At 41.4% G+C, this 26,084-nt stretch overlaps 1 protein-coding gene across 2 annotated transcripts in view; it reads left to right on the top strand.

Annotated features, from left to right (window-relative positions):
• Positions 1 to 26,084, top strand: part of EML3 (EMAP like 3) — a 100,526-nt gene that overhangs the window by 26,667 nt on the left and 47,775 nt on the right. For both annotated transcript variants that reach the window (XM_075837316.1, XM_075837317.1), the window contains exons 5-11: positions 6,305 to 6,405; positions 10,730 to 10,765; positions 11,642 to 11,765; positions 13,999 to 14,148; positions 15,851 to 15,920; positions 19,060 to 19,161; positions 19,801 to 19,896. In XM_075837316.1, coding sequence (XP_075693431.1) covers positions 6,305 to 6,405; positions 10,730 to 10,765; positions 11,642 to 11,765; positions 13,999 to 14,148; positions 15,851 to 15,920; positions 19,060 to 19,161; positions 19,801 to 19,896 — 679 coding nt within the window. The remainder of the gene's footprint in view (positions 1 to 6,304; positions 6,406 to 10,729; positions 10,766 to 11,641; positions 11,766 to 13,998; positions 14,149 to 15,850; positions 15,921 to 19,059; positions 19,162 to 19,800; positions 19,897 to 26,084) is intronic.

Here is a 26,084-nt window from a genome sequence, read left to right as displayed (position 1 = left end):
TTGCCATAAAATGTGCACGCAATATAAAATACATATTTTTACAGTATATGAACAGTATATAAAATGCATGAACATCAATGGGAGGTAACCTCCCAGCCATCAAAAGTGCGTATGAATCAAAATACAGTGGTACTAACTGTACCATGTTCACATCAAGATAGTGCAATAAACATGGGGACCAGGCCCCAGTGAAGTAAGCGTTGGTACGTATAAGAGCCACAAAGATATTCTAACACCAACACAAGACACCAGACAACAAAGGGAAACAAACAGACATAGCGCATGGAGTGAGATCACAGAAGTTGCTCAGAACCTTCCATCCAGCCAGAGAGGTAGATCAGTACCACCCCGAAATCCAGACCACACTGCCCAAGTTTGGACGAAGAGCACAGACTTGCCTCTGTCAGCGGACAGCAATTCCTCCATCCTCATAATCCCGTTCACCTCTGTTACCCATTCCGTCAAAGAAGGAACAGTATGAGACTTCCAGTGACGAGGTATCACCGTTCTCGCCGCAGTCAGGAAATGCCTAAAGACACCCCTTTTGAGGTGTGGGAGTGATCCAGGAACCATGGAGAGTAATCCTATAGAAGCTGAGGTCGGGACCTCAGTGTGAAAGAGCTTGTTGCCCAAGTCAAAAATCTTTCCCCAGAAGGGACGTATCCTGGGACAGTCCCACCAAATATGCAACATGGTTCCAGGAGCCTCCCCACACCTCCAACAATCAGCAGACACATCAGGAAATATCCTATGCAACAAAGCAGGACAACGATACCACCGGGTGAGTATTTTGTAGTTTTTTTTTTTTCTTGAGCAAAGCAAGACGTTGGTAGTTTGTGAGCTAAAAAGAAAGAAGTACTCCATTCCTCTTCAGAATGTCGAACCCACATTTCCTCGTCCCATGCAGTAGTGAAGGACAGTTGAGAGAGAGAAAATTTGGGTAAGAGAATCCCATGTAAATAGGACAAGACATGAGAAGGGGCAGTTGATAAAGACAAATGTTCCAAGGGAGTCTTATCCTGTAACAACACCAGACAGTCTTCCATGGAAGAGAGATAGGAACGCAACTGTAAGTATGACCACCAGGTTGATCGTCTTCCCTGGCAGGCCTCAGAGACAACATTCATTGATAAAATGGCCCCGTCAGGAGTAAGGGTCTCAGCCAAATATCCAGCCTCTCCTCTCTCCCAACAGAGGAATGTATCAACACCCACCGCCGGATGGAAGGAGGGGTTATCAAAGAGAGGAGTCAGAGGACCCGGGCAAAGAACAAGGCCCGCAGCACCAAAGATTCGCTCCCAGACTACAAGAAACTGACGTGTGAGGAAAGGCAAAGATGGCACATGGCGCTGTAGGACAGTCAACCACGGCAGAGAGGACAATGCAAGAGGAGACATGTCTCTTTCGATTCGCACCCATTGCTTACCTGTTTCCGAGCGGAACCAATCCACTACCCTCATAATCAATGCAGCTTGATGGTATCGTTTAAAGTCTGGAAGACCCGCGCCCCCAACTACTTTTGGACGACTAAGGACAGCAAAACGGATGCGAGGCTTAGAGGAGCCCCACACAAATTTAGTTATGGCCCTGTGTAAGGTCTTGAAAAAGCCCGATGGTACTACAATAGGGACGGTCTGGAAAAGGTATAAAAATTTGGGCAAAATATCAATTTTGACCGCGTTGATACGCCCAAACCATGACATACGGTTCCCACCATACTCTGCCAATTCCTTCAAAGTACGCTGCAGAATAGGCGTATAATTCAAGGCGAACAGGTCTGCCTGTTGCGTGGGAACATGCACCCCCAGGTATTTTAAGGACGTAGTTTGCCATTTGAATGGGAAAACCCGAGCGAGATGGGTAGCCGACCGTGGCATTTTTAATCATTTACAGGAGGAGGGAGCTCCCTCTCTCACCCTTTGGTGGCCTGAAAATGCAATTGCGGGCCTCTAATGGGGTGCCATGGCAGCCGGGGGCCTGATAAAGGCCCCCAGGTCTGCCCTACGCATATGCCCATTAGGAGGTGCCAGAGTTTTTCACTGACAGGTAATAATGCTCTGGTATACGAAGTATACCAAAGTATTATAGCAGCGATCAAAAGATTGCACAGTGAAGTCTCCTAGTGGGACTAAAAAAATAAGTAATAAATGTGAAATAAAAATTATTAATATACAATAAAATTACAGTAAAAAAAATAAATCCTTTTATTCCATAAAAGGTGGTTTTTTTATTTAGCAGAAGTGTAAAAAATAAACAAAAGTACACATTTATGGTATCAGCACGACCATAATGACCCAAACAATAAAGTTAATATGTAATTTAAACCGCTAGTTGAACACCGTAAAACACACAAAAAACAATGGCGAAATTGCTGTTTTTTTCCATTGGCCCTCAAAAAAATCATAATATTTAATCAATAAGTCCCATTTACCCCAAAACAGTACCAATCAAAACTATGTCTCATCCTGCAAAAAATAAGCCCACATATCACTACGTTGACAGGATAATAAAAAAATTACGGCTCTTGGAAAGCGACAATGCAAAAAACAAAGAATTTTAGTTCAAAATAACTTTCATTGGGCAAAAGTAGTAAAACATAAAAAAAAACTATACATATGTGGTATCGCCGTAATCGTACTGACCCATAGAATAAAAGTAACGTGTAATACGCCACAGTGAACGGCGTGAATTTAAAATGCATAGAACAATGGCAGAATTTCAGGTTTTTTTTCTATTTCCCCCCCCCAAAAATAAGTTAATAAAAATAAAAAAATTATATGAACCCCAAAATGGTGCCATTAAAAAGTACAACTATTCCCGCAAGAAGCAAATGGCTCCGATCCCTGCATAGCGGCCGGGCCGTTTGGCAGATCTGCAGCTCTGTTCCTATTCACTTGCCGCTATTCTTTGACTGGAGCCATCTGCTTCTGGCAATATCGTGCAGTGCCCGTTGGCAGACGGAGTGGCGGATCGGTGTATGACCAAGACAAACTGTGACATTAACATGCCCTCACCCTCCCCTATAACGCGCTGTCAGCAATTTTGAGGCCTTAGACAGATTCCCTTTAAAGATTTCCAGACCGGTTATCTAGCGAACAGGGATATTACATTATATAGCAAGAAAACATACAATTTTGTTCTCAACTAGCTCCCAGGCTATAATAGTGCCAGGCAGAGTTCAGAGCTAAAAGCATGCCACCTTACAGTGCTCAGACAGCATCTTAATCCAGGACCGGGACCCACTCTGTTCATGCACAACAAATGACTGAATAATTGTATACAGATGATGCTGGCTTTATCTTTTTGTAAAACATTTTATTGAGAGTAGGTATGCACGATACATCGAAACTTCGATATTGTGCATCCCCAAACGGTTCGATACCGTTGTTTCATATATTTCGATACTAGGCTGCGCTGCCGCACAACTCAGTATTGTAATACATGAATGTATGAGAGCGGGGTTGTGGCTGTGTAATACAGTCATTGCCCCGCTCCTGAGTCCTGACCAGTGCGCGCCTAAATAGAAGTCTATGGGACCCTACAGTACCTCAGACTTCATACAGAGGCAGACACTTTCTGTCAGATTCTGTAAGAATCTAAGAGAGAAAAAAAAATGGTGGCATGCTTCATAAGACACTGCACATGGCTCTGTAGCTCTACATGGCAGCTATGTTCCCTTAGGCTACATGCACACGTTGCATATTTTGATGCGGAAAATACGCCTCAAAACTGCAGGAAATACGCAGGTAGAAACCGGCATCCTTGTGTAGGCTGGCGCGATCCAGCTGCCTGCTCTTCCATAGTATTCAATTGTATCTGCGTCCTGAGGATGCAGATATAATTGAATATGGCAGTCGCCAGTTGCTGGGACTCGTCCGGGTTAGTAATTTGCCAGGATTGTCTCTGTAAATTCGGGACAGTCCTGGCAAATTCGGGACCATTAGCAACTATGCTATGTACCGCAATTATCATTGGAGGAGAAATATAATTGACCGCTTTAAGTATTTTCATTTGGATCAATTTGACTACCAAAAAACAACTGCCTTAGAAACTGCATCAAGATGCGATGTTTGGGAATGTTTAACTTTTTGTACTGGTATCCATTCTTATGTTTAAGAAAACTTTTTTTGAGAGAGTGGACCTTAGCTGGTCTCTGACTTTTGCACAGGTAATAACAACAAAGGCTAGTAATCCTACTCATAAGCACAAGAAAAAAAAATTGTTCGTCTGAATAAGCTCCAATTATTTGCAGGCATGTCCAGGAGTGCTATTGCATCCGATTAGGAAGCTTTTCCTCAGGGTGTATTCACATGGTGCGGTTTTACACTTCGCATGGAAACCGCAGAGAATTGTTGTACAAATGCACACGTTTTTTCGATTCCGTTTTTGTCCTCCCTTCAAAAAAACACTGCAAAACTGCATCATGTGAATACACCAATATTCCTGGGATCCATTCCAGAACATGACTACATAAAGAAACCTACATTAGACCAAGATCGCACAAGCAGTTTTGATGCAGTTTTTGGTTACATTTTTTTAGCCAAACACGAGTGGATACAAAAAGCCTTCTCCCTTTATTAGCTGGAGCATCTCATAGGACAGTTGAACAATAGTGGTCTTTGGTGCAAGGCTATTTTAAATATTTCCGAATGTTAATTTCTGTTTTTTCTGAACTCTTTTTTTTTCTTTTTTTTTTTTTTTTCTTTCTGTACTACTTGTCTTTGGAATGTGTATAAGGTCTTTGACATGGCAGTATTTTTGTCAGTATTTTTTGAAGCAGAATTTGGGAGCTAAATCCTGCAGTGAGTCCAAAATACGGTACAATTCTTGCAATTTTACTTTTCTATGTTTGTCTAACTTCTGGTTTTGGCTTCAAAATACTGACAAATATTGCCGTGTGAAAGTGGCCTACACCTCCTTGAATTGGATTTTAATCCACAAAGCTTAAATTACTAGCCAGTTCTATTGTTCCTACCTCAGATAAATAATACCAGTAGTGCCTGGCAGTCAGTCACTCATTATTACTTCTATATATTAATATGACACCTTTTAAATTGCAATTTTATTAATGTGTATTGCTTGCTTTAGAAGATTGTCAATTGGATAGGCCTAGTGGGCACTATTGCCCCACTTGAAGCGATAAATAGGGGGTCATAGGTCAAAAGCCCTAACGTGACTATGGTAAGCAGTCTCAGCGAGACGAAGATAAGGGCATATTTCATAAACTATTTTCTGGCCCCTCACTGACACTATGGAAGGCGTTTTAGTGTGTCAATTTACACCCTTCTGTTTCTGTCCATATTCAGTTTAGTTGCCTGCTTATATTGACCCAAATAAAATATATAGTTAGCAAAACTAAGGGCTTGTCCGCACGTAACGATTTTCACGGAAACCAGCAGAAATTCCGCTGTAGAAAAACGGCACCATTTCCTGTGTTTTTTACTTGCAAAAATGGTGCTGTTTGTGCTGCGTTTTTCTCAATGCTGGTAAATTGGGATATCTCGTCTGAAAAATGCAGCAATTGTGTCCACTTTCCGTAGCAGGAATTGACATGCTGCGGTACAAAAAATCCGCACCGCAGGTGATTTTTGCTCTGCTTGTCGATGAGATTTCTTAAATCTCACCCACTTTGCGTCTACTGTATTCTGCTGCATATTTTCCATCTGCAAACTTGGACGCAAAATACGCAGCAATTCCGCTATGTGTGGACAAGCCCTAGGAAGGAAGCAGCGCAGCCCGTTGGAAGTCTATCAAGCAGCCTTTCAGCAGAGGGTTGCTTCTCCTTAGGCCTGATTTACACGAGCGTGTGCGTTTTGCGTGTGCAAAAGGCACTTAACAGCTCCGTGTGTCATCAGTGTATGATCATTATGACATTCCGTTTGGATGTTTGTAAACGGAAAAGCACGTGGTGCTTTTCTGTTTACATTCAGAGTTTGACAGCTGTTGCGCGAATCACGCAGTTCGCACGGAAGTGCTTCCGTGCGGCATGCATGGTTTTCACGCACCCATTGACTTCAATGGGTGCGTGATGCGCGAACAGCGCACAAAGATAGGACATGTCGTGAGTTTTACGCAACGCACTCGCGCTGCGCAAAATTCACGCACTGTCTGCACTGCCCCATTGACTAATATAGGTGCGTACGACATGATGCCTTATGGAAACAGCGCAACTATAGGTAATATTGCAAGTCTTGCTTATTTCTAGAAGAATACAAAAACTGGTGAAATTACATACAGGACAATCTTACATAACTTTTCATCTGTGCTTAGAACTGGAATACCATAAATGTGCTTGTTTTTGAAGGTTACGGAGGAACAGCTCTTCTGATAAACTGGTCAGAGAAGCAAAAGAGAAGAGTAAGAAACTAGAGAGGAAAGTTGTCTCCTCTTCCAATCTTTTCAGTGGTAAGTGTATGACAGTAAAAGGAAATATGTCATGATGGTACGAGTAGTAGTGTTGTTCATGGCAAGCAATAAGATGTTTGCTTTCGTATGTAATTGTATCACTGACTTTAAAAATCTGCTTTAAAAGTTGCAGCCTGTTTAAATTACTTTGGTAGTCACGTCCACATTCTCTAAATATGGTTCTGTTCACACTCGTTTCAAAATACCATGAGATATTTTAACAGCAGTGAAGGCTAAAACTGATTCCCGCAAGTACAATAGTTAAATCGCTATTATAATGACAGATCTGTATATCGGCCACTGGACTCTAGTACTGTACAAAGGGTGAATTTTGCAGGATACTAATCTCCGCTTTCATTGCTGAAATGCTGGAGCCTAGCGGCTGGTACACGAAAGACTACTATCTCCCTTGACCATACAATGTCTGACCTCATGATCACTAATTCATATACATTAACCTACGGTACACACACAAATACTATTAGCAACTTGTCTTATAATGCTACCATTTTGGACGTTTAGATTTAGTAGCCCTTGTCCGTGCCGTAGAAAGGCTCCGCAAAAGATAGGACATGTCCTTTTTTTTGCTTTTTATGGACCGTGCTCCCATACTTTATAATGGGAGCACAGCCCGCAAATGCGGGTGTCTGTCATTCGCCGGCCGTGCCCGTAATAATGGACTGTGATTACGGGCATGGTTGTGTGCATGGGGCCTTACAGATCTCAAAGTGTAGATTAACACCTTCCCGACCGCCCACTGTCTTTTGACGTCAGGCGGTGCAGGTGCTTAGTCTACAGCAGGGGTCTCAAGCATGCGGCCCCTGGGGCTGTCATCTGCGGCCCGCGGGACACAGCCGCTAGTATCGGCTCTGCTCCGAGACTCTGGAATTCCCTGACATCGCTGTCCACATATGAACAGCGATGTCTGGGGCTTCCCCAGAGCCAGAGTCCCGGGCAGAGCGCTAGTATCCGCTCTGCTCCGGGACGCTGCAGAATTCCCTGACATAGCTGCCCATATATGGACAGTGTTGGGGTCTTCCCCAGAGCGGAGTCCCGGGCAGAGAGCTAGTATCGGCTCTGCTCCTGGACTCTGTGGAATTCCCTGACATCGCTGTCCACATATGAACAGCGATGTCTGAGGCTTCCCCAGAGCGGAGTCCCGGGCAGAGCGCTAGTATCGGCTCTGCTCCGGGACTCTGGGGAAGCCTCTGACATCGCTGTCCATACATCGACAATGATGTCAGGGGCTTCCCCAGAGCAGGAGTCTCAGTGATGTCAGGAGCACAGCTGGAGTCCCAGTAAGAGCCTACTAGCGCTCTGCCCGGGACTCCAGCTCTGGGGTTGCCCCTGACATCTCTGTCCATATATGGACAGTGATGTCAGGAGCAGAGCTAGAATCCCAGGCAGAGTGTCCGAAGCGGCTCTGCTCCGGGGACTCCAGCTCTGTGCAAGCCCCGGAGGGCGCTGCGGCAGCATCTGCGGAGCGCGCTGTGGCAGTATCTGCGGAGGGCGCTGCGGCAGCATCTGCATTTAGCGACACTTAAACTGGAAAGCTGGATTGTTGAAATAAGCACGTGGAGAAATATCTCAAATTTTAAACCTAGCGGTATTATTATAGTAATGTAGTATTATAGTAATATAGTGTTATAGTAGTTCAAATAACTAATTGATTAACAATAATTTTGTATTGTATCAAATTTGAAAGTAATACGGCCCGTCAAATTCCCATTTTTTCTATATGCGGCCCACTTACCCGGCCGAGTTTGAGACCCCTGGTCTACAGGGACGTCTTTTGGCGTCGCTGTAGGAGAGGCTGATGAGCGCTCATCCTCTAAGCAGGCGCTGTAACTTACCTTAACTGATCTTAGAGCAGCCTCCTGAACACAGCTGGGGTCGGCAAACATTCGGACCCCAGCTGTTTAACCCTTTGATTACCGCGGTCCGTGACCGTGGTATGATCAAAGGGAAGTCCCCTCTTTGATTACATCACCGGGATTCCGGTGATGCAATCAAACACCGGGGAATCCCTCTGCAGTCAGCCCTGGGGACCTACAAAGGACCCCAGGGCTGTCTGTTCCATGTGCCTGCTGTTCGGGCACACTGTGCTGCCGGATCAGCAGCCTGTTTCATAGTGACACAGTGTAATGTATTAGCATACATGAGTATGCTAATACATTACAAGTAAAAAAACAAAGTTACAAATAAAGTTATCCCTTGATGGGATTAAAAAAAAAAAAAGTAACAAAACAAAACAAAAAAAAAATCTATTTTGCATAAAATAAATTTTATTGCCCCTACGCTAAATAAAAACAAAAAACCTACACATATTAGGTATCTATACGACCGTAATAACCTGAAGAATTAATTTAATGGGTTATTTAGCGTGAAACGTCAACGGGATAAAAAATAAAAAAAAAAACCTATACCGAGAACCACTTTTTCCTATATTCATGCTGTAAAAAAATTTTGGGGGAAAAAAAATACTATTTCTCTCGAATAAAACAAGTCCTCATACAGCCACGTCAATGAAAAAATAAAAAAGTTATGGCTGCTGAAACGCAGAGAAGCAAAATCAGAAAAATTGAGCTGGTCAGGCCCGGTCATTAAGGGGTTAAGGTTGGGTTTACATAAGGCATTTATGTTTATTACTCCCGTGGCCAGATGTGCAGTATTAATATATGGGTATTTCGGAATTTCCATTCATATACTGCTTTCTACCATTGTGGTTTTGTTTTGATTTTAGAGCATTGTTTAGATATTGCAGCATGCTCCAGCTTTGGAGCTTTGCGCCTTGGTAATGATAATTTGTGAAAAAAGGAAATCCTGAAAAGCAAATAAAAAAAAGTTTGCGTTTCAACATGCTGTTACTTCTCAACAGGAGTAATTCTAAGGGCTTATTAATATGAACGTGTGTCAAATCGGCCGTGAAAAATTGCCTTTTTCACTGCTGATTTGCATCCGTGCGGGACCCGATTTCACAGATCCCTCATTGAGTCTATTAAGGGATCTGTGAAGATGGGCCAAAATAGGACATGTCCGTTAAAATAACGGCCGTGTGTATAGCCCCATAGAACATTTATTTTAATGCAGCTGTTGGGAAACGCCTGTTCCCTTAAGATTACCATGACTATGGTTCTGGCTTCTGGGCGTGTCTGTTTTTACCTTTATCTTATCTCTTTTGTCTGTCCTTCTTCCTGTCAGGTGTGGATTAGTATTTAATCCCACCTTCTTCCACCTCTCCCTTGCTTGTGATTCTCCTATCTTCTGGTGTTCTGATCAAGCTCCTGGTATTTCCTGCACTTCTGACCCTCGTGAATACTGACCTTGGCTTGTCTCTCATTTAGCCTCTGCTTACCAATTCTGTTTATCTGCTCCCGGTTGGTTCTGACCTTTGCTTTGCCTAATTACCCCTTGCTCTAGTATTGGACTTTCTGTTAACCCTCTGGCTGTCTGGTTTCCAGCTCAGGGTTGCCTGCATTACACCTCTAATCCAACACTTTACTCTAAGGGTATGTTCACACGCTTAACAAAAAACGTCTGAAAAATACGGAGCTGATTTCAGAGAAAACAGCCTCTGATTTTCAGGCGTTTTTGAAGCTGAGAATGAAATTTGGAGCTTCTTTTCAGACGATTTTTGAGGCGTTTTTTGAGGCGTTTTTCATAAGTTCAATGGAAAATCGGCTCCAAAAACACCTCAAGAAGTGACATGCTACTTTTTATGGAGCGTCTTTTTACGCTCTGTTTTTTGACAGCGAAGCGTAAAATAAAGGCTCGTGGGAACAGAACATCGTAATTCCCATTGAAAGCAATGGGCAGATGTTTGTAGGCGTATTAGGGGCATTTTTTCAGGCGTAAATCGAGGCGTAAAACGCCCGAATTACGTCTGAAACCACTGCGTGTGAACATACCTTAAGACAACCTGGGTTCTAAGCAGCAAAGACCATCCCACTTTGCGGTTGGCTCTGTCGAACACCTTAGAGTAGCCTTAGACTCAAAGTGGTTTTGGATTTAAGGTTGCGGTTTTATGTGCACCATCTCTCTTGGTGGACTCCAGCCGCCTTTGGAGAATCGCTCAAACTTGCATTTCCATAACAGCAGCCTTGTGACGGTCGTTCAAAAAACATCCGTCACTCTACCGATTATGCCGTTCATGTGAATAACCTCTAAGATTCTTGGTCCACCTTCCTAGTGTGACTGTTCATGATACACACAGCATAAAAATATAATGCTCCGTGTGCTCTCGTCCTGTTTTTTATTTATATGTTCGCTTGTTTTTGCGCTTTTTTATATCTTGTCTTTAATTAGTCACATAAATATCTTCCAGGTTCCTCTGGGTCAAAACGGGGAAATTATAACGTAGGTAAGTATTTAATGTTTGTAAAGATATTCCTCTCTCATATTCAGCATTTTTGTTATGACAAAGCACATTTCCCGTAGGTTAGAAGTGATTGTTTTAGAAAAGCTCAGTTCGCATGAGTGTTATATATTGTACAAATGTATACTGTAAGATTACAATCCAATTTTTTGGGGGCAAACAATGTCCTTTGGCATACGTTTAACTGGTTTTTGACTGGATATAGTTTTTTTTAAGGTAGTGAATAGTATAGCCTGCTACTAAATTTGTCACCACAAAAAACGTATACAGTAATTTGTCGCGGCAAAAACATTTATACAATATTTTATTTTTTTACATACAGAGGCAAAGATAAATCTAACATAAAAAAAAATTATTTAATGCTTATTATTTCTAGCAAAATCCTCCAGTTCAAGGAGGGGGGTTGTCTTATATTGTGTATAAATATTATTTCTCTTTAAATGGTGCCCAGTATAAGTTATGAATTCTGAGGAACATTATATTTAAATATTATAAATCACTCCATTATTTGCTGCCTATGTTTTTTTATTATTTTAACCATATTGCCATCTCCAGCAATACCCTGGTGCGGAGTGCATGTTTATAATACATCCAACCACAAGAGAATTTACGGTTGCCACTACACCACACCGTGGCAATAATTGCGGATTACTGCGCTGCTGGGATCTGTGGTTCTATAGCTGCCAATCGGGCTGTGCTCTGTGCGTGCAAAGTGTCAACTCCCAATATAACAACAAGATGAAGAGAAAAATGCACGGCACTCATTCTTCATATTGTTGTCATGTTTATAATAAGCCTTTGCATAATTGAATATTGAGTCCACGTTATTTTGTATCATTCGTGTCCTCTGTTTCCACATAGATGGAATGAGTGTTAAGGTTTTTCTCCGTGGTCGACCAATTACAATGTATATACCTTCCTGCATAAAAAACCATGATGACCAGAAGCCTGAACTTCCCTGTGAGAAGCTGCAGTTAGAGTGGGTGTATCCTTAAACGGGGTCTCTGTCTAAATAATAACAATTGAATGCGCCTCTTTTCTTTTCAGGGGTTTGTGCTCCAGAGTTGCTCTTCTAACTGAAATAAGACACTTGTAACTAGTGTCAGCCATTTTGGAGCTGAGAAGTCCTTAATCACCACGTTAAAGTATATGTAAAATGTGAAAGATTTAAAAATAAAAATAAAACGTTAGTCAGTGTGATTGATTGCAACTTTCTAAATAGTTTTTATTAGAAATGTGTTTTACTTTTTGAGATACAGCTGCTCTGTATTCTCTATACAGAGCATCTGTATGTAGCGCTAAATTCTGCACCCGTCCACGGGACTGACCGGTTCAGTGACAGCGGGTACTGCGTGTCTGAGACGCGCAGGACCCACTCACACTGAATCCATCAGGTCCACGGGACTGACGGATTCAGGTCATGGCGAAAGATACAGCTGCTCTGTATAGAGAATACAGAGCAGCTGGATCTCAAAAAGTAAAAATATTTTTTAATAAAAGCTATTTAGAAAGTTGCACTAATCACACCGACCTGACCTTTTAATTAATTGAAAAAAAAAAAACTGCCCTCCAAAGGTGTACATAGCCTTTAAAGTATACACAAACTTTTTACCCTGCCCTCTCCTCCCTCCTTCATGACAGCCCACATACATACCCTGTGAGCTAGGATTGCACAATACACTGGACAGAAATGCTGTAGAATTTCTGTGCGCAAGATAAATTGACATTCTGCAGATTGGGAATGTGCACTGCAGGTCAATTTTCGCACGTGTTTTCTGCAGACTTTTTCCACCTTATGTGGATGACATTTGTTCAGATGTCCTCCAATTTGCTGCTACTGAAATACGCTGCACAATTTCTTCACGTAAATTCTGGCTGGAAATTCCACAGCAATTCCATCCCATGTGGAGGAGGTCTAAGGCTGAATGCACACGTTGTGGAATTTGGTGCAGAAAATCCGCATCAAAACCACAGATATACGCAGGTAGTTCCGCAGGTAAAATCTGCACCCAAGGGTATGCGGCTGTAAAATACGGAGCTGTTTTCAAGGAAAAACATCCCCTGATTTTCAGCCGTTTTTTATGCATCAAGCGGTTTTTTATGCATATTTTAAAGCCGTTTTTGTAGCGGTTTTTCTATTGAGACAATGCAAAACGGCTCAAGAAGTGACATGCACTTCTTTTTTTATGGGGCGTTTTTTTACGTGCCATTTGTAAAAATGGCACGTAAAAAATGCCCCGTGTTAACGGAACGCCGTTTTTGGGCAGATGTTTGGAGGCATTCAGCCCCCGTATCTTCAGCCATTTTTCGGTACGTTTACGGCCTGAAAAATATCTGAAAATAGGCCGTGTGAACATACCCTTATAGTGTGTTTTTGGGTGTGTCTTTTTTTAGATTTTGATGCGGTAATAGGTCTGTTTTTGTGTGTGTTTTTTGTTTTTTAAAACTAGTCCAATACAGTTCACAAGTGGAAATGCAACATAAATTGACATGCTGCAGATTTTAAAATGCACACTTCAGGTCAATTTACGGTCAGAAAAAAACCACAATGTGTAGATGAGATTTCTAGGGATCTCATTTACTTTGCTGGTACTGTATTACACTGCGGATTTGCCGAATGAAAATACATGCAGCAAATCCACACATAATACGCATCGTGTACATTTGGCCTCAGGGTACCCACATAAGACGCGGATTTGTTGCTCATTTTCTGTAGTGTTTCTATAGCAAAATATGGCCGTGTTACGTGTGGGTTTTGCGGCGGATTTCGCCCCTTCTACATTGAAAAGGGTGAAATCCACTGTGAATATCCACGACAGAATGAACATGCTGCAGATTTGAAAATCTACAGCATGCTCTGATTTCCATGCGGAAAATGTTCAGCAGTACGTGGATGAGATTTTTTCAATCCCATCCATTTTCCTACAACAGTCTTGACAGAAAATCTACAACAAATCCGCTATGTGTACATGGGGACTTCTATTCATTTCAATTGAGTAATCATTTAGGCGCAGCATTTGAGAAAACAAAAACTAACATATGGTAAAATATGCCATTTTTTTTAATTTAAAAAATCAAATTGAATTTTCATAGTACTGTATATTCTATGGCATAGAACGGCATGGTACTTTCAGTACCTGAAACTTAGGCAGTCCCTTCACTTTATTTTCAACAAATTTTGACCAAGGAGATTTCCTTAACCCTTTATCTACCTTTAGTTATGGTTGTCGTGGCCGCGATTCCAGATGTAATCTACGTATGTTGCAGTCTGGAGAAGTTATATACTTTACTGCATGTGTCATAGTCATCTGTGATGTAAACCGTGGAACTCAGCGCCACTTTTTACGGCACACGGACTGTATTCGCTGGTAAGTCAGATAATAAGATCGTATTATCAGTAGATTCATTTAAAATTTTACATGGCATTTTAGCCATTTTCTGTTTGGGTCAATTCCATATGCTGTCACCCCAACTATAGGACTACCATTATCTGTGGAAAAAAAAGTTTCAATGGGAGTTTGTGATTGAAGTACTGTACTAAAGTAAACAAAGGGAAACATGCCGCACATTAGACATGCCTTGTTTTGAAAAAAAAATGCAGCGTAATCTAGAAAATGTTTACCTCTGGGCAACATGGCCCTAGGACACCAGGGAAACACAACTCAACTTAAGGGCGGGTTCACACGGAAGTGTTCGGTCCGTGATATACTGACTGTATGTCGGCCGTATTACCTGGACCGACCACAGTTCAGGGAGGTGAGTTTCTAGCATCATAGTTATCTATGATGCTAGGAGTCCCTGCCTCTCCGGGGAACTATTGTCCCGTACAGTAAGCACGTTTTCCGTATGGGACAGTATTCCTGTGGGAGGCAGGGACTTTAGCGTCATAAATAACTGTGATGCTCCCTGAACTGTGGTCGGTCTGGAAAATATGGCCGACATACGGTCCGTGTGTCACGGACCGAACACGGCCGTGTGAATAAGGCCTAAATATGGACGTACACATGAATTAAATGTTGGCCAAATAAGTGATTCCTTCCAACTCCACCATGAACATACACACTCGGTCCGGCCAAGCATGTATGATTATTTCAATCGCTATCAGACAACAGTGCTTATCTTCTGTGGGAACAAAGTAACAGGCATGTTGAAATCCAATTCTTTACCCCAACATCTGCCATTTGGTGTGTCAGGGGGCTTCCGTACACGTTAGATCCTCGGCTGAAATTGGCAGGCTTGGCCAAGTTTTGATCTATTGTATTATTATTCTTAAGATGCCCATACACATTAGTGTATGGGCATCTTAAGAATAATAACACAATAGATCAATGTATTGTGCAAACTGAATCTAACGAGTGAATTTTTTTTACATGATTTGATTTGCTAGGCAAGTTTGAGGGAATTATAGACTGAATGATTTCCCTATTGCATTTCATGAAACTGGCAATCAGCAAAATATTTGAATCAATTTGCTACTCTCCAATGCCATCCATATTTGCTAACTTCCTCTGGTTTAAAAAACCTATTCTCAAACACTCTATTAGGGTATTCTGAGATTAGAATCCCTCATTTGGGACTTCCATCAAGTAGCCAGGAGTACCCGGCCTTTCTGTACCGTACACGGATTGCCCATTGATTTCAATGAGCACCATGTAATGCTTAATTTCCCCTGTGGTGGCACAGTCAGAGATTTTGCTACAGAAATTTCTGTGACTGAAAATCCGTTCCAGTTATCTGAATGCGGCTGTTTCGGCAGCAAGTGCATGGATTTCTGCAAGTTCCATTCAGATGAATGGAACTGATTTTCAGTCGCAGACATTTTTGCAACACAATCTGCTGTGTGTGACTGTCCACTAACGGCCATGTTCCCCTCCAGAATGCAGCTGACTGGAGATCCAAGCAACTGAACACCCTCTGATCATGATCAACTTATTTTTGGAGGACACCTGTAGCAAGAAGGGACTGTCCAAAGCAGACAACAACTTTTGAGGTTATTTTTCATAATTAAAAGGAATGTACATAACTTTTCAAACCTATCCTTTCCTCTCTCCAACATTGCTGCTCACGTAGTCTAGCTGTCCATCCTGATGGAGTGAGAGTGGCCTCTGGACAAACAGCTGGAGTGGACAAGGATGGTAAGGTGAGGAGCGCATGCATACATTTCTAGGCATCCCATTTGTTTGGAATAGAAATAGGTGCACATAATCAACACAAGTTTAAGGCCACTTTCACTCGGCAGTATTTTTGAGCCAAAACCAAGAATGAGTGCAAAACAGGGAAAAGATCCAAATATATATATATTAGGACTTCTTCAGACCAACGTATAATACGTCCGTGCTACGCGCATGAGTTTCACGTGCGTCGCACGGACTTATGTTAGTCAATGGGGCCGTTCAGACAGTCCGTGATTTTCACGCAGCGTATGACATACGCTGCGTAAAACTCACGACCTGTCCTATATTTGTGCGTTTTTAACGCATCACGCACCAATTGAAGTCAATGGGTGCGTGAAAATCACGCACGCCACACGGAAGCACGGAAGTAGTCAAAACTATGAATGAAAACAGAAAAGCACCACGTGCTTTTCTGTTTGTAAACATAAAAACAGAGTCATTATGATGCCGGCTGCGCGAAAATCACGCAGCCGCGCACCATATGCTGATGACACACGGACCTTTTGCGCGCGCAAAACGCTGCGTTTTTTTTTCGCGCGCAAAACGCTGCGTTTTTTTGCGCGCGCAAAACGCTGCGTTTTTTTGCGTGCGCAAAACGCTGCGTTTTTTGCGCGTGCAAAACGCACACGCTCGGGTGAATCCGGCCCTATACTTCTCCGTTTATGTTCCACTCCTGGTTTTGGCTTCCAAATACTGATAAATATTACTAACCAAAATGCTGCCAAGTGAAAGTGTCCGAAAGCTGAAGCTCTTTTTAGAGGGTACAGATAGAACATTGATTGTGATGGAGCATCTACAGGGCATGAAGTGCTTCCTCTCTTCCTGTATCATCGTCTCCTGGGCTTAAGTTAATATATTTCATTAATAAAGTACAGGACAGTTCTGGGAACAATAGGACACAACTACTGTATAGTATTTATCTCTTTATTTACTTTCTGCCCTCTACTGGTTACAATCAATTGTCTTAGTATTTTTCCTTGTATGGCCATCTTGTCATTTCATAACAAAAGTCAGAATTTTCCCTCACACTCTCTCCGCTTTTAGCCAAATCCCTCATTCTTGTAAAATGGAGCAATTTGGCTAATAGGGAAATGTTGCAGTTATCTATAAGCCAATATTAACTTCAACTCTAGAACGTTCCTCTTGCATTTCGATTAGGGTATGTTCACACGCGCTGTTTTCAGATGTAATTCGGGCGTTTTACGCCTCGAATTACACCTGAAAAACGGCTCCATTACGCCTACAAACATCTGCCCATTGCTTGCAATGGGTTTTACGATGTTCTGTTCCCACGAGGTGTCATTTTATTCATCCCTGTCAAAAGACGGCGCATAAAAAGACGCCCGTGTCAAAGAAGTGCAGGACACTTCTTGGGACGTTTTTGGAGCCGTTTTTCATAGGCTCTATTGAAAACGGCTCTAAAAACGTTCGTAAAAAAACGCTGCGAAAAACGCGAGTTGCTCAAAAAACTTCTGAAAATCAGGAGCTGTATTCCCTTGAAAACAGCTCCGTATTTTCAGACTTTTTTTGTTATGCGTGTGAACATACCCTCACAATTAAACGAAACGGTAATATTTGTTAAAGAAAAACTTCAATTATTACATAGTTTTTTATTGTTGAGACCCTGAAGGGGCATCAGTCAGATCAGAGCGGCTGTAAAGAGCAGTCATGTATTTATTGAATGGCCTGATCATGTATTATTTATTTAAATGGGCACAATATAATACATTTTCCCTGCAATGGCCTCTGCAGTTTACCCCAGCGATAACAGCCGATATCTTCAGAAGTTAGCGGTTTACCAACAGGTCTGCATTTAGAAAAATGGTTATCGTGATGGGACGACCCCCTTTTTGTCTTTACTAGTATGAGGGAAGTTTCGCTGTCACATGACTGCATCTTCCAACTGAGGTGTTGTAGGGAAAGTTTACTGGTGTGGGAAAAAATTTGTCAAGTGGAATCTATACTGTCCAGGGAGCACACCGTTAAGCTGGGTTCACTCTTTGTTTTTTAACATGCGTTTTTTGTTTTGGTTGATGAGTTCCTATTGAGAGACATTGGAATTTATCTACCCGAACAAAAATGGCATGTTGAAAACACAACAAATTCACACCGTTTGTACCCGGCCTAATAGCACACATACAAACACTCTGCTATAGAGGATTCTTTAAATGTTTTGAGTGTCATACTGTGTAATGCTGGCCTTAAACAAACCATTGTTTGTTATGGTAGGAAAAAATTTGACTAATAATAATTGTACTATTTCATGAGTGAGATTGAAAAATGACGTTGTTTACTCCACTGGGGCCAGAATCTCTTTTTAGAGATCACATGACCTCTTTTTAAAAACCGCATCATTTATTTATTTTTTTTTAAACATTTTACAACATTACACTGTTAAAATCGACATAAAATGTTCAGTAACATTGTATGTAGTTGTGCTGATTTTGAGTTTTCCTTTCCATTCAAGTACTGCTTGTGTTCTGTTACCAGAGAGAGGTGCTTGTGGGGACTCACATGAAAATTAGGCAGATCTAAGCTGTTACATCACCTGTCTGACAGTGGAGCTAAATTGCTGTCTGTTTCCATGGGAAACCAGCAGAATTGTGAAGTGGCTGTGAATATAAATAGAGAAAACCACATTAAATAACTCATACTATTGTAAAACTATTTATTTGCACAGTTACTATCGGACTCTTGGTCTCTTGGTGCCCAAGGCAGGGGTGGTCCCCCGGCATCCCTTGCCCCTGAAGTCACCATTATAGCGGTCGGATGCACAATCATTTGTTTGCCAACTGTTGCCTCTCTGTCTCACAAGTCCCTAGATCTTATATATAATACATACTCCTCATTTTTCGTTCCCCCATTCAGAGCTGGTTGGCGCTCATTCCCCTCCCCCACTGGTGCCCTAGGCAGCCACCTTCTTCGCTGAACCCGAACCCCAATGTCCCAATGTGAAATGTTGAGTACAGTCTTATTCCATAGTAACTACTGTGTGTAGCTATACCGTTAAATCATTGATATCACACTTAGATGCCTTAACATGTAATCAATATAAGAAGACTAGTTTGACATATTTATAACATTTATATACTTTTCTCTTTGCAGCCCATGGTGTTTATATGGGATTCATCATCACTTCAGATAGTACATCAGATTGGTTTGGGCTTCTTTGAAAGAGGTGTCGGTTACCTTGCCTTCTCCTCTCAGGCAAGTCTTCACATTCAGCAGTCGCTTCCTTTAAATTCACAAAATGTTTCACAGGTTTTATGGAATTCAGAATTACCTTCTTCTGTTCCCTAAATCAAGGGGAGATTTTATGGGGAGAATAAGGGGGGATTGTTGTGCCAGTTTACAAAAAACGCCAATAGACAACTAGATCAAGAACCTTTAATTGTAGAAAGCCATCTAGTGTTGTGTTTCCATTTTTATTTTTATTCATTTAGGCTACATTCACATGAGCGTGCCAGATTTACGTGCGTAAAATACCCGCGTAAATCCCGTCCATGTTCTTTGCGTTATTGCATCTGTGCTTTGCGAGTGGCATGTGTTTTTCACGCACTCGCAAAGCACATTTTTATTTTATTTTTTTCAATGGAATTGATGTTCAAATTACGCACAGCACACGAATGTGCATCCATGTGCTGTGCGTGAATTTCACGAACCCATTGACTTCATGTGTGTGTGAATGGCCCCATTGAAATTAATGGGTGCCAGTGTGCTGTGCGTGATTTTCATGCACATTACACGGACAAGTTTTATGCTCGTCTGAATGAGCCCCTACTGTTGCTTTTGCGTTCTTTCTTATGCCAAACGTCCTATGATGTAACCAATCTAATGTTTTCACAGGACTTTGGCCTATACCTTGGTGTTGTGGATGACTGCAATGACCATGTGTTGTCTATCTGGGATACAGTGAAAGGAAACAAGATTGCAGAAACAAAGGTTTGTTGAAATAATTGTGGGCCAGCACTGAGATCAGGGAAAGCTTAGAGCACAGGGACCAATATAAGATGCAGGAATAGTTTCTCTCACTTACAGATGAGCCTCAACCTATCCAACCGGACCTCTAGCAATTCTCATAAATAATATACAGTATATGTGCCCAAGGTAGTGACATCAAATGGCTGGAATAGAACTTTCAAAAAAAATTCTTAAATTATTTGCAATTAATTTTTATTCCAAGCGACAGGCTGCACAGATTAGAAGAAGCATACCAGTGTACCCCCTGCTGACTTCCTGCATGCCCATGTCACTGGGTAACTATATTTCAGGGAGTGGAGGTGTTTACACAGTCCTGCATTGCTTATGGTATATCACTGCCTTGTGGTCTGCTGTGTCATTCATAATGCAATCAATTACAATGATATTGAGATTACCTGGACAATAAACAGATTAAGATTTCTTTTTTTGTAAATTCTTTATTGACATTTATTTTAAAACCTAATGTGGGGGGTAAAGGGTACAGAAAGGAAGGGATGAGGGTCAGGGGTACAAGTTAAACATGGTACAAAGAAAATTAACTTTTTTTTGCTGTAGTATATGTAAGTTAGAAAGAAATATATATAAATTCCATACAAGTTTACAGGTTCTTCCGGTTATACAAATTACATATCTGGCACCAAATTGCTTTAGGTTTGATAGTTTAAAATGAGATGTGTACCTCCTCCATCACATCAAGTTATACAGAGTATCGGCTCTCTGAGCGTCTATCCACCTATCCCAAATCATGTGATATTTATCTAAATTTTGCTCAATTGACCATTTAGTTTTTTCGAATGACTGTACAGAACAGATCTCGTCTTTCCATTCTTAAGCAGATGGTGTATCCCTTTCCCTCCAGTGTCTAGCAATTATACGTTTTGCCACGTTTAAAAGATGGGGAATGATGAATTTGGGGTTTATGATCTGGAAGGACATGTCAAGATTAAGCTCTTCAGGACTGAGCCTGTTTTGGCCTTCAGGACGAAGCCGATTTTTCAAATCTGACGTGTCCCTTTTTGTGGTAATAACTTCGGAATACTTTTACCTATCCAAGTGATTGTGAGATTGTTTTCTCATGACATATTGTACTTTGTTAGTGAAAAAATTTGGGCGATTAAATTCAATATTTATTTGTAAAAAAGAAACAAGATTTGGAGAAAAATGTGCAAAAATTAGCATTTTTTGAAATTTAAATGTTTTTTTCTGTACCACAGAAGGTTTTACCTGAGAAATGCAACAAAATATTTATTGCCCAGATTCTGTAGTTTTTAGAAATATCAATCTATCCCTTAGAAATATACGTGTGGCCCTAGGGTGCTAATGGACTGAAACACATACCTCAGAAGCAAAGGTGTACCTAGTGGATTTTGGGGCCTCCTTTTTTTAGAATATATTTTAGGCACCATGTCAGGTTTGAAGAGGTCTTGTGGTGCCAAAACAGTAAAGACCCCCCAAAAGTGACTCCATTTTGGAAACTACACCCTTTAAGGAATTTATCTAGGGGTATAGTTAGCATTTTGAACCCACAGTTTTTTTGCTAAATTTATTTGAATTAGTCTATGAAGATGAAAATCTACTTTTTTTTCTGGAAAAATGTTTTGTTTTTTTTCGTTTTTTTTCGTTTTTACAAGGAATAAAGGAGAAAAAACACCCCAACATATGTGAACCAATTTCTCCTGATTATAGCAATACCCATATGTGGTAATAAACTGCTGTTTGGACCCACAGCAGGGCTCAGAAGAGAAGGAGCACCATTTGGATTTCTGATTTTGCTGGAATAGTTTTTAGTACCGTGTCCCGTTTGCAATGCACTGGAGGGACCAAAACAATGGAACCCCCCCTCCCCCCAAAGTGACCCCATTTTGGAAACTACACCCCTCAAGGAATTTTTCTAGGGGTAAAGTTAGCATTTGGACTCCACAGTTGTTTTGCTGAATTCATTAGAATTAGTCTGTAAAGGTTAAAATCTACTTTTTTTCTGAAAGAACCTAGACCTTTATAATTTTTACAAGGATAAAGGAGAGAAAGCACCCCAAGATTTGTAAAACAATTTCTCCCGATTACGTAAATACGCTATATGTGGTAATAAACTTCTGTTTGGACCCACAGCGGGGCTTAGAAGGGAAGGAGCGCTATTTGGCTTTTGGAGCTCAAATTTAGCTGAAATGGTTTACGGGTGCCAGGTAGAATTTGCAAAGCCCCTGAGCGACCAAAACAGTGGAAACCACACAAAGGTGACCCTATTTGGGAAACGACACCACTTAAGGAATCGATCTAGGGATATAGTGAGTATTTAGACCCCCACAGGTCTTTTGCAGATTTTATTAGAATTTCACAAAGGATAAAGGAGGAAAAAGCACCCCAACATTTGTAAAGCAATTTTTCCCGAGTACGGCAATACCCCACATGTGGTCATAAATGTTTTTTCATTAGAAAGTAATTAACCTTTTCTGGACTGATCCATTTTTTTCTTTTTCCCTCCCCGCTTTCCAAGAGCCATAACTTTTTTATTTTTCCGTCAATAGAGTGGTGTGGGGGTCCTTTTTTTTTTGCGGAACGAGCTGTAGTTTTTATTGGTACCATTTTTTGTTAGATTCAACTTTTTGAACACTTTTCTTTTGGTAGAGCCAAGGTGACCAAAAAACAGCGATTTTGCAGTTTTATATTCTTTATTTTTCACGGCGTTCACCGTGCGAGTTAAATAATGTTATATTGTAATAGTTTGGACTTTTACAGACACAGCGATACCAATTTTGTGTGGTTTTTGTTTTTTTTTACTTTTACTTTAGAGAAAAAATTTGAAAAGGGTTGTTTTTTTTGGGACTTTAAAATTTATTATCAGTGAAAAAAATGTAATAAATATTTACTTTTGTTTTTATACATTTTATTAGTCCCCATAGGAGACTTGAACCAGCAAATCAGTAGATAGCTGGTACAATACACTGCAATACTAATGTATTGCAGTATATTGTCATTTTTACAGGCTCCTGCAACAGCGCGATCACTGTTCCTGTCTGTTAGTCCCGGGTGTCGGCTGTAATACACAGCTCACACCCACAGTGTATGGCGCGGGCTCAGCGCGTGAGCCCGCTCCATACATTACCTCCCACACTACGACATGCTATTAAGTCGTGGTGCGCGAAGGGGTTAATGTGCAGCGGATGGTGCAGAGTGAAAATTGCAATTTTCCACTGATATGCCATTTTAGTGCACTATATGTTATGCTCAGTTTGTGCCACTGAAGACAAAGTACCTCATAAAATTTTAACCGGGTTCTCCCGGCGATAGCGATGCCATATCTGTGGACATAAACTGCTGTTTGGGCACGCTGCAGGGCTCAGAAGGGAGGGAGTGGCATTTGGCTTTTGGAGCGCAGATTTAGCTTGGCAGTAGTTCTGTTTGGCGTTTTGCTGGTATTTCAGTATATAAGGTGGGGGCATATGTAATCTGTGCGGAGAACATCAGGGCATAATAAGAGGGTATAATAATGGGGTAAATAAATAATAATCCGCAGATATGTAGCCAGTGTCGCACTGATAAATGGTGCCCAATCTTATCTTCTTTTGGAACACTGCACATTTTGCATCGCCATATTCTGAGAGCCAGAACTTCTTTATTTTTTCTCCACCGGAGCTGCGTGAGGGCTTATTTGTTGCGGGACAATCTGTACCATTTTTGGGTACATGCAATTTTTTTAATCACTTTTGATTCCATTTTTTGGCAAGCAAGGTGACCAAAAACCATCAATTCTGACAATGGTTTTTTTATTCTTTTTTTTTTTTTTTTCTATGGCGTTCACCCTGGGCCTTTAAATTACCATTTAACTTTATTCTGCTGGTCAGTACGATTACAACGATACCATATGTATAGCTTTTTTTATGTTTTGCAGCGTTTGCGCAATAAAATCACTTATTTATAAAATTAATTTTTTGTGTCACCACATTCTGGGAGCCATAACTTTTTTTATTTTTCAGTCAAAAAAGTTGTGTAAGGGCTTGTTTTTTGCGGGACGGGTTGTAGTTTTTATTTTTTTTTATTTTTATCAAATGTTTTTATTTGAAATAAGAATTGCAACATCAAATAAACAGGGGCACATTTGCCCAAAATGCAAAGAGGAGTTACAATCTTCGTACATAAAGCTTGAAATACAAATCACATAAACTTTAGACAATCATACAAAAAAGGGGGGGACATAGTGACAAGAGTGGTAATAAGCATCAAATTGTATTCTGAACCCAGTTACAATTGAAAAGTGATATAAGCAATGAAAGACATGAGCAATAAACATGTTTCTAGAGGACCTGTGTAACAGAAGTCTTACTATATGGTAATATTTAAGCTAGAGTGGATGGTCTACGATTCCTCCAGAAAACAACCCAAGGCTGGCATAAGTTCATATACTTGACATGGCTTCCCGTCTCCCAGCTGGCCAACTCCTCCAATTTCGAGATCTGATTTATCTTATCAATCCACTGTGCCATAGTGGGTGGTTGACAGATCTCCATTTAAGTGGAACAAGCAGACTCGCTGCCGTAATTAATGTTGTGGGTAAATTATGTCTAGAGGGCTGAAACTGTAAAGTGGGAAGCCACAACAAAACTAATTCGGGAGTCAAGGAAAATGCACCCCCACATATTTGGGTAATGTATTGTTGTACTCCAGACCAAAAGGATTGAAGCCTGTGCCTCTACTACTCCTTCATCAGCTGTCATCTTCTGACAGACCCATCAACTTTAATTGATATGGCATCTTGTACCATCTGGTCAATGTTTTGAATGAATTCTCTTGTATTTTTATATATCTAGAAAATCCATGTGAACTTAAAAGGATTTTAAGAAGTTCTGATGGCCTGAATTGCACACCAAGTTCCCTTTCCCATGCGGCCAAATAGCATGGTGCAGGCGGAGCGGATTGTATCAGCAGCTGTTTATAGATATTAGGAAATAAATCTTTAGGAACCTTGGGAAGTATTAGGAAATTTTCAAGCCAGTTGGTATCCCTTATTGGAGCCGCCAGTTGAGCAATAAAACCTTCACACCAGTATTTAAAGGAGATTTCACGTAGGAAAGTGGAGGATTGTGAAGATGTATCTTGTAACATAGCATTCAATGTAGATAAATGAATTTTATCTTTAAGATGTGGTGAAATAAATATGTTCTGGAGATTAGTCCAGGGAAAAGTTAAGGATATAGGTTTCTTTCGAACATAAGCCGGTAATAAACTCATGGGCAGAAATGGAGATGGATGGACCTCTGTAATGACTGGGTAGGGAGACAGACAGGTGAGCCCTAATCTACCCGCCACTCAGTCCCTGACTACCTGCAACGACCTATCCCAGGCGACGTGGCACAACTGGGCGACGGTCCCTACACTCAGCAAGTGCACGACAGACAAACAGACAAGGGCACACAGAAGCCAGGGAAACGGGGCAGCTGCCCACGGAGACACCGTGAGCAACGAGAGTCGTGAACGAGCCGAGTCAAACCAGGAGTGCACGAGGTACAAAACGCTGAGCAGGAGAGTGGTCAGTAAGCCAAGGTCAATAACAAGCAGAGCATCAGTAGTTCAAGCAGCAGAGACAGGAAACAAGCAGAGCAGAATCACAGGCAAAGGAGGAACAGGACAGGCAGGTACAAATAGACAGTGGGCGGGAGCTAGCTCCGTCTGGCCAGGCTGCGATAGGCTCTCCCACTCCCAAGCCTGCCATCCTGAGTGGTGGAAGATGGAGTCAGTCTCACAGACATAGGAGCAGGTGCAAACCGACCACCCACGGGCGTCGACACAGAATCTGTGTCTGGCAGATCCTTTACACCTCTATGTATTTGTGTGAGGGAGAGGTGCTTCTGATGTACTGCAATAGTGCCCAAGAGTGTCAAGCTATAAATCTGGTGATGCGAGTGTATATCTGACCATAAGTATAAAGACCACCTTCTCCAAGCATATGTCTTTCTATTTGTAGATGTGGTGCTGTATCTTGAGTACGCACCAAAGTGATCCATCTAACTAAGTGATTTGCTAGATAATAAGTGGACACATCTGGAAAGGCGCACCCACCTTGCAGTTTGTGTTTCCATTGTGAGAAGGATATTCTAGCTCGTTTATTGTTCCATATAAACCTTGCCAAACGGGAGTTTATTTGTTTAAAAAAG

The sequence above is a fragment of the Rhinoderma darwinii genome, chromosome 9 (genome assembly GCF_050947455.1).
Source record: "Rhinoderma darwinii isolate aRhiDar2 chromosome 9, aRhiDar2.hap1, whole genome shotgun sequence".
Taxonomy (NCBI): Eukaryota; Metazoa; Chordata; class Amphibia; order Anura; family Rhinodermatidae; genus Rhinoderma; species Rhinoderma darwinii.
The sequence above is the reverse complement of the archived record's forward strand: the minus strand, read 5'-3'. Positions and strand labels throughout refer to the sequence as shown.